Source organism: Telmatherina bonti (genome assembly GCF_933228915.1).
Source record: "Telmatherina bonti genome assembly, chromosome: 8".
Classification (NCBI taxonomy): domain Eukaryota; kingdom Metazoa; phylum Chordata; class Actinopteri; order Atheriniformes; family Telmatherinidae; genus Telmatherina; species Telmatherina bonti.
Genome location: NC_136626.1, coordinates 37,877,530 through 37,887,566, shown reverse-complemented (window position 1 = coordinate 37,887,566; position 10,037 = coordinate 37,877,530). Strand labels below are relative to the sequence as shown.

The following is a 10,037-nucleotide window of genomic DNA, read 5'->3' as shown; positions in this document are numbered from 1 at the left end:
AGGCGGTGTCTGTGGGATGATGAAGCTCTTCTCGAGGTCACGGAGTACATCATTCAGCATCCGCACGTGGGAGGGGTCGCGCTCTTTTGGGTCGTTCGCCGGGCGCATAGTTTCCGACTGGAAGAAAGCTGCGTGGTCTCTGAGAGAGGATGCTGAGGAGAGCAGGAGTGGAGACACCATACTCTTGTCTGTGAGAGAAAACAGAAATAACATGTCAAGTCTTTAATCCACCAAAATAAAAAATAACTGAAGATCATTAAGCAAACAGACATGTGGGATGAACAACGATGCACATTCACTCACTCCCCAGTTAATCTGGATCCATTTAACCTGCACGTTTCTGCCCAGCAGGACAAACAGGGAAGCCCAGAGAGAGCACTGGGAGGCGGCGGTACCAACCACCATAACCAGCACATCGCTGGAAAATCCTGTCTGAGGCTGAATCCCATGAAAACCATGATACTGCAGGTGTGACATGTATTTTTATATTCACACAGAATAAAGAAGATTAATGAGAGGAAATGTTGACGATTCATTCTGACAAACGGATCATTCTTTGTGAACATCAGAGTGTTGAACTGAACCAAAAGCCTTGGAGGAGCCAGAATCCTGCAGCAAACACAACGTCCGGAGGAAGGGGGAAAGTCCAAAAGGCAGCGACTTTTTTCTGCTTTTGTACTGATGGAGTTTCATCTTCGTGCTTGCTCTCTTCCTGGTTATTATTCTGGATATTTATGTATAATTTGGAGTCATCACAGGATAAACAACAACAACAACAAAGAAAACCTTCCATAATCAGACAAAGAGAATTCCTCCTGCAGCCCAGCCAGCTAACAGCTTGTTGGTAAAATACAGCTGATAGCTGAAGCTCAGAAGACATTTCCAGAGCTTTGCAGCAGCTCAGGGAGGTGAATGAGTGTAAGGACAGAAATGTTTCTGACTGGAAACAGATTGTGTTGGAGAGAAAAAGCAGGATTCCTGTTTTCATTTTGCTTCCTTCCTGCTGTTCTGACACCTGGCCCAGCATGGGCTTTTAGCAGGTAGTCTGGCGCAGAACCAGCTCTCTGCACTCAGTGTCTGTTTGGAGAGACACCGAGGAAATGAACAGAACATGACCTGCAGCTCATACAATGTTCTGTCTGCACAACAAACACCAGCTGCTGGAGATGTCGGTCTCTCTGTATGCAGAAACACTTCAGATATGGTGACTGCATAGTTCAAGTCCTGACTGCTCTGTGACATGAAGCAAGGCACCTCTGCCACCATATTAGTCATGTCTAATACAGGACTCCTGACATTTAGAAAAGATCTCCTGCGTCATGTTGTTGTCATACAAACATGGAACAAGAATTCAGGGCCCAGAACACAGGCAGGATCCAGGCGGATGTAGGAACCAGGATTCATTATGGCCTCTTCTCTGTGAATCAGGCTTCAACCTGAGTCTTCAGGGTTTGGATTGGTGGGAGGAGAATGACTCCAACGCAGGAGACAACTCCCTCCATAACGGCTCCAAACATTCACTCAGCACGCTGAATTATACCAGAACGCTGACTAATTTACTGCATCCAGCTTTTAAACACACACACACACACACACACACACACACACACACACACACACACACACACACACACACACAGCCAGAGTGACTCATCATTAGCCTGTCAGCACAAAGCAGGCTTGTTTTACAGAACATTTGGCACCACAAATCAATTACCTTTCATCTCCAGCTAACTGCTTTGTATTCTGGCTTTATGAAACGCCACTGATGGCTGGATGCAGGTGGTCGGCTGAAGCCTGTCCTTCAGCTGCCTGTATGAGGACAGGAGTTCAGCGGTTTGCCTGAAACGGATGCATCAGAGAGAAAACTCCAGTAACTCTGTAGCACCATGCGACTCGTTCCGGTGTGGTCAGGTGGCTTTAGTTTTCATTGTTTAGAATCCATGTGGGCTTTTTTTGTTGGAACAGGAAGAACAGAGATGTGAGACGGAATGAAATTATTCATTAAAAACAACATTCGGCGTGTTGCTGAGACGCTGAACTGACTGACTGACTGAACTGAAAGAACATCTGGATCTGCACCTGGAGGCATGTTTAAAGATTGTGCTTTTCCTTTTATTGTCACTTTCGGGATGACAGACTTTAAACTTCTAACCTGGAGGATATCAATCAGTACGACGTGGTGTTCCTTCATTTCCCAGCAGCTTGGTAGCAAAGAGTTACTCCTCAGAGGGAAAATGGAAAGACAGAGAGGACGAAACTGTGCAGCCAAAGCTGCTCTCTCCTACAAATTTAAATGGCTGTCTCCTCGCAGCCGGCTGGGACTCATGAAATATTGTTTGATTGTTGTAATCCATCATACCTTTTGACACCCAGGGACATACGTGAGTGTGTTTGCATTTGGGAGTGCAGCTGGGAGGTGGCCTCATGCAATAACAGTGGCAGGAAGCGAAAAGAGGGGAAACTAAAGAACTTTAAGGTGAAGCTTTGATATCGTAGAATAGTTTCCTTTGCATCAGTACCGATGTGGCCGAACCGTGATGTCCATCTTCACGTACATACTGACGTACAGCAGAGACTGATTTATCTTGTTTTACATAATCAAACAATTAAAACTGAATTGTGTTCATTTGCTTGTGCTTATTTTCAGATTCAGACTTTCACAGTTGAGTCATCCAGCCCCAGAATGACATCACAATACACACCGTACACATCACCCCCAAGCAGCAGATGAAGCTTACAGGTGGAAACATCGCGGTGTGAAGCCTTTTTTCAGCATTCAGCACGGGAAAACATGTAACTGAAGGAAAGGTGAAGGGAAAATGTATGGTGGCATTCCTGATAAAAATCTGCTGCCATCTACCAACACGATGAAGATGAAATGAGGGTGGGCCTTTCAGCAACATAATGACCCATACAGCCAAGGAAAGAACATGATGTAGAACAGCCAGATAATCTCCTGACATGAATCCAACAGAAAAATCTATGCAAACAAGTTCATGTGAGAAAATGAACCAAAATCACACCTGAGCAGCGAATGCGACGAGTTTCTCCATTCAGGAGGCGTTTTTACCAACAAAGGCTTGTGTACAAAGTAAAAACTACATTTCAACACTTCTTCCTGTCATTCCAATTCATTATATAAGGCAAAGTACTTTTATTTGTCCATCACCTTTTATATACAAGACTATTCTAAATGCTTTACATGAAACATTAAATGTGTGGAAGATGGTGTAAAGAAGCATACAAGAAAAGAACAAACAGCAAAACTCACATTTATGGATGTCTAAGGTTTATTTGCATGCTGGTTGTTACCAACAACTGGTGAAAATTTTATGTCAATAAATGTATTTACAGAGAAAAATGGTGATGTGTTCAGTACTTATGTCCTACTGTATATAACCGTCATCAGCGCATGCCAGAAACCCAGTGAAGAACTGTCGTAGAGTCATGCAGAGGGACTGTCGATGTTAAACGGTCACAGTCTTCATGTAGCTGGTCTTACTGTTGCTGATCTGAGTTTTCATGCTGACTTAGCTGCATATAGTGATTCACACACACACACACACACACACACACACACACATACACACACACACACACACACACACACACACACATACACACACACACACACACACACACACACACACACAACATATAAAAGGATTAAATGTCAGACTACTCTCTGGTCTTCTGAAGAGCTGTGCTGTGGACAGATGCTGTAATAGCAGCAGGACACATCACTATTCTTAGTTGAAGACATCACCAGAAGGCCTGAGGGGTGGTAGAAAGTTCATATATCAGACTTGATAAATATGCTGCTTTATTGGCTTATAAAGTTAATAATCATTCTGATGCTGACAGGTAGCCGATGGTACACTGGTGGAATGTGAGCCTTTGCTCCTGGATCTTCTTCAGCAGCTGTGATTGAGATTTTCTCTGAGAAAAACCAGATAGCAAAACATTACTGTCGTCGGTCCTGCAGGTAATAAGGTGCAGTGGCATATGAGTGATGGTTCTCAGAGAAATTCACACTTTGGGAATGTTATTCAGATGATGAATTGAATTCTTTGGCACATATTTCAATTTGAAGTTTTAAAATGAGATCTGAGTGAGAAAATACTTGAAGGTATTCAGCTTCTTCTGATGTGTTTAATAGAGCCTGTAGTTAAGACCAACAATTCTTGTCCTGATTGAGATGTAGAAAATTCCCCCCTGGCTTGATAACTAACAGAGTAGAAAGGTTGGAAACATGGTGATGTAAAGGTGCATGACTTTAGTTCACCTCTGGAAAAAGATCTATTTGTTTCTTGGTGGCAGAATATACACGTTCTAGTACCCTGTGGGATTAACTAAACAATTTGGAAATATTCCTCAGAGAATTTGCTCCATGTTGACATGAAGCATTACACAGTTACTGCATATCATGATGAGAATCTCCCGTTCCACCTCATCACCATGAGAATCTCCCGTTCCACCTCATCACCATGAGAATCTCCCGTTCCACCTCATCACCATGAGAATCTCCCGTTCCACCTCATCACCACGAGAATCTCCCGTTCCACCTCATCATGATGAGAATCTCCCGTTCCACCTCATCATGATGAGAATCTCCCGTTCCACCTCATCACCATGAGAATCTCCCGTTCCACCTCATCACCATGAGAATCTCCCGTTCCACCTCATCATGATGAGAATCTCCCGTTCCACCTCATCACCATGAGAATCTCCCGTTCCACCTCATCACCATGAGAATCTCCCGTTCCACCTCATCACCATGAGAATCTCCTGTTCCACCTCATCATGATGAGAATCTCCCGTTCCACCTCATCACCATGAGAATCTCCCGTTCCACCTCATCACCATGAGAATCTCCCGTTCCATCTCATCATGATGAGAATCTCCCGTTCCACCTCATCACCATGAGAATCTCCCGTTCCACCTCATCATGATGAGAATCTCCCGTTCCACCTCATCATGATGAGAATCTCCCGTTCCACCTCATCACCATGAGAATCTCCCGTTCCACCTCATCATGTTGAGAATCTCCCGTTCCACCTCATCATGATGAGAATCTCCCGTTCCACCTCATCACCATGAGAATCTCCCGTTCCACCTCATCACCATGAGAATCTCCCGTTCCACCTCATCACCATGAGAATCTCCCGTTCCACCTCATCATGTTGAGAATCTCCCGTTCCACCTCATCACCATGAGAATCTCCCGTTCCACCTCATCATGATGAGAATCTCCCGTTCCACCTCATCACCATGAGAATCTCCCGTTCCACCTCATCATGTTGAGAATCTCCCGTTCCACCTCATCACCATGAGAATCTCCCGTTCCACCTCATCATGATGAGAATCTCCCGTTCCACCTCATCACCATGAGAATCTCCCGTTCCACCTCATCACCATGAGAATCTCCCGTTCCACCTCATCACCATGAGAATCTCCCGTTCCACCTCATCATGATGAGAATCTCCCGTTCCACCTCATCACCATGAGAATCTCCCGTTCCACCTCATCACCATGAGAATCTCCTGTTCCACCTCATCACCATGAGAATCTCCCGTTCCACCTCATCATGATGAGAATCTCCCGTTCCACCTCATCACCATGAGAATCTCCCGTTCCACCTCATCATGATGAGAATCTCCCGTTCCACCTCATCACCATGAGAATCTCCCGTTCCACCTCATCACCATGAGAATCTCCCGTTCCACCTCATCACCATGAGAATCTCCCGTTCCACCTCATCACCATGAGAATCTCCCGTTCCACCTCATCACCATGAGAATCTCCCGTTCCACCTCATCATGTTGAGAATCTCCCGTTCCACCTCATCACCATGAGAATCTCCCGTTCCACCTCATCATGATGAGAATCTCCCGTTCCACCTCATCACCATGAGAATCTCCCGTTCCACCTCATCACCATGAGAATCTCCCGTTCCACCTCATCATGTTGAGAATCTCCCGTTCCACCTCATCACCATGAGAATCTCCCGTTCCACCTCATCATGATGAGAATCTCCCGTTCCACCTCATCACCATGAGAATCTCCCGTTCCACCTCATCATGTTGAGAATCTCCCGTTCCACCTCATCACCATGAGAATCTCCCGTTCCACCTCATCATGATGAGAATCTCCCGTTCCACCTCATCACCATGAGAATCTCCCGTTCCACCTCATCACCATGAGAATCTCCCGTTCCACCTCATCACCATGAGAATCTCCCGTTCCACCTCATCATGATGAGAATCTCCCATTCCACCTCATCACCATGAGAATCTCCTGTTCCACCTCATCACCATGAGAATCTCCCGTTCCACCTCATCACCATGAGAATCTCCCGTTCCACCTCATCACCATGAGAATCTCCCGTTCCACCTCATCACCATGAGAATCTCCCGTTCCACCTCATCATGTTGAGAATCTCCCGTTCCACCTCATCATGATGAGAATCTCCCGTTCCACCTCATCACCATGAGAATCTCCCGTTCCACCTCATCACCATGAGAATCTCCCGTTCCACCTCATCATGTTGAGAATCTCCCGTTCCACCTCATCACCATGAGAATCTCCCGTTCCACCTCATCATGATGAGAATCTCCCGTTCCACCTCATCACCATGAGAATCTCCCGTTCCACCTCATCATGATGAGAATCTCCCGTTCCACCTCATCACCATGAGAATCTCCCGTTCCACCTCATCATGATGAGAATCTCCCGTTCCACCTCATCACCATGAGAATCTCCCGTTCCACCTCATCATGATGAGAATCTCCCGTTCCACCTCATCACCATGAGAATCTCCCGTTCCACCTCATCACCATGAGAATCTCCCGTTCCACCTCATCACCATGATAATCTCCCGTTCCACCTCATCACCATGAGAATCTCCCGTTCCACCTCATCACCATGAGAATCTCCCGTTCCACCTCATTACCATGAGAATCTCCCGTTCCACCTCATCACCATGAGAATCTCCCGTTCCACCTCATCATGATGAGAATCTCCCTTTCCACCTCATCATCATGAGAATCTCCCGTTCCACCTCATCACCATGAGAATCTCCCGTTCCACCTCATCACCATGAGAATCTCCCGTTCCACGTCATCATGTTGAGAATCTCCCGTTCCACCTCATCACCATGAGAATCTCCCGTTCCACCTCATCATGATGAGAATCTCCCGTTCCACCTCATCACCATGAGAATCTCCCGTTCCACCTCATCATGATGAGAATCTCCCGTTCCACCTCATCACCATGAGAATCTCCCGTTCCACCTCATCACCATGAGAATCTCCCGTTCCACCTCATCACCATGAGAATCTCCCGTTCCACCTCATCACCATGAGAATCTCTCGTTCCACCTCATCACCATGAGAATCTCCCGTTCCACCTCATCACCATGAGAATCTCCCGTTCCACCTCATCACCATGAGAATCTCCCGTTCCACCTCATCACCATGAGAATCTCCCGTTCCACCTCATCATGATGAGAATCTCCCGTTCCACCTCATCACCATGAGAATCTCCCGTTCCACCTCATCACCATGAGAATCTCCCGTTCCACCTCTTTGTGATATGGTGCATCATCCTTCTGGAACTTTCCATCTTCCATCTCTGTGACCTCATGCCTTGCTCATAATGCCTGAACATTCAGGACATGCTTTTATTTATATATGATAGCTCTGTTTCACATATGCAACATTTAACCTTCAGAAAAATACATATAATTATAATCTATAACTTTGATATGGATTTGACATCTTATTGATCAAGCAGGATGAAACACATTGAATTGAGTAAATAATAAAAAGAAATGCATTATTTGCTGTTAAACTTTGGACGCGTCGAGCCAGAGATTTTCCATCTGTGGCTTTTGACACGTGTTTCGCGTGGAACACCGATGCACAAAACGCGACCCGAGAAAGCTCCCTTGCCGCGCCTCCACATAGACTTTACATGGAATCTTGCCGCTCTTGCGTTTGGTCTGAACACACCGTAAATGGTCCCACACGGCGGACATGTTTCCTTTCCTGCTCCATGTTGCATCGGCTCGGACAGCAGAGTCTTTTGGTAGAGATTCATGTCGTTGACAGACGTGCTTCCAAAAAATTTGGCGTGTCGGTGACAAGCGACATTTTCTTAAAGTGAAAAGCACTCCGACTCGGGTTTTACTCTGCGAGTGCCACAGATTTACCGAGGCGTCGGTGTTACTGGTCCCATCACTACCATTCTCCTCTGACATCATCATCATCTGAAATAATCTGACCAACATCGTCCCACATTCAAAGTCACTTAAATCTCCTCTTCTTCCTCATTCTGATGCTCCGTTTCTACCATGTCTTCATCATGTCCACGTGACTACATGCTGCCTTGTGATTGGCTGGTTAACTGGACGTTAAAGTGGTGGAGGACAGAAAGTAGACATCTAAAAGCATAACTGGAGTTTTCCCAAGTGGCCATAAGAACCAAAGGCTGCTGATGATGTTGTCTCTGAGGGGAACAGGATCCACATCATGATGAACTTCGCACCACACACACTCTGAAAAGTCCAGTTGTGTGAGGACCAAGAGTGTATCTTTCCAGAAACAAAAAGGTGAATCAAGGTTTTTCCTCCGATCAGAGTGGGTGGCTGTTATGTCCTTGATAATCACTGATTGGACTGATTTTTTATTTAAAACTACTTCACTGATTACAAGAAGGGATCTGAGTGCTTTTACAGCTTTACTCTCATTAAAGTACTTTTAAAAATAAGTTAGAATAAATTTTTCATCATTGTCAAGGTCGCAGCATGTTACTGAGAAACGCTGAAACAAACTAACCTGCAACAAATGCTCTGTAATAACCTTCCAGAAGCCCTGACAGGCAAAATTTTAATGTGTGGAAACAATAATCAAGTAGAAGCACTGAAAACATTGTACGGTGGAGGCGCAGGATCAAAGGTGCTTTAGTCCTGCCTACACCACGACTGCAGGCCAGTTATAGAAGTAAATTTACATCATTTCCCCCGTCCAAGTCAGCAGAAATGAACAAAGCTGGATGGCCATGGCTGTCAAAGCTCAAATAAAAACTATAAACAGAACCGTTGTTACATGATAAGAGAAAAGCCTCATTCCTTCCACAGACAGCTCCGACTCCATCCCAGTGCTCTCCAAACAACTCCATGTGAGCGACTTCCCCCTGCAGTCCCTCTAAAACAACTCGCACGCTGCTGCCAAGTAGCAGCTCAACTGCAGAGTGTTGCAGAGAGGTTCTCCAGAAAGCTGACCTCGCTGTGCAGAACGCAGCTCACAAGGTGACTTTCAGCGTCGTATCACACCGTGGAAATGTTCAGCATCTCCTGCTTCCGTTCCCACATAAAACAGGTTTTATGGATAAAAGATAAAATCATTTCCTGCTGATGTGACAGGAGAGTTTCTGCTACTGGAGGACAGTGTGGACTCACAAATACATGCTGTTTGTTACTGGTCAAAAGTAAGTTTACAGGGATGATGACGCTGGAAAGATATGCATCCACATCTCAGGAAGCGTAACTTTCCACTGATGTAGAACACGAGGAGGGACATGGAAGAGGCTTTTTCTGCATGTGTGCAGTGAGTTTGCACATGTTTTAGTGCACGCAAACCTTCAGCCGATCCACAGTTTCCACAGACTGGTTCCACCTTGACTCTTCATCAGATGCTTATTAACGAAGAGTTTGGATGAAAACATGTCAGAAGTTAAAAGTTTCACTGAGAGAACAGGTGAAGCTGTTAGTTAAAGTACTTAACTTTAGGTCTGTTCAGTTTTGTCCACGGATGCTCCTTTTCGGTTTTCTACATACTATTAAATGCATTATTCCAGACATTAATTGAGCTTTATTTACAGCATTTATGTTGCATTCTGGGGAAAATATTATGTGATTAAAATGTGATGGATTGAGATTGTTTTGCAAAACCTCAAACAAATCTTGCAACACGGTACAGTTTAGACTACAGGTTGGGGTCTAACTTGGTTCTGTAGTGTGAAAGAAGATGTTAT

At 45.2% G+C, this 10,037-nt stretch overlaps 1 protein-coding gene across 1 annotated transcript in view; it reads right to left on the bottom strand.

The window, feature by feature from the left end:
- The window catches only part of naaladl2 (N-acetylated alpha-linked acidic dipeptidase like 2), a gene marked incomplete at both ends in the record, with an annotated part of 608,474 nt that overhangs the window by 126,294 nt on the left and 472,143 nt on the right, over positions 1 to 10,037 (bottom strand). The window contains one exon of the mRNA XM_079244879.1: positions 1 to 188. This exon is cut by the window's left edge and continues 11 nt beyond it. Within this exon, the coding sequence (XP_079101005.1) occupies positions 1 to 188 (188 nt within the window). The remainder of the gene's footprint in view (positions 189 to 10,037) is intronic.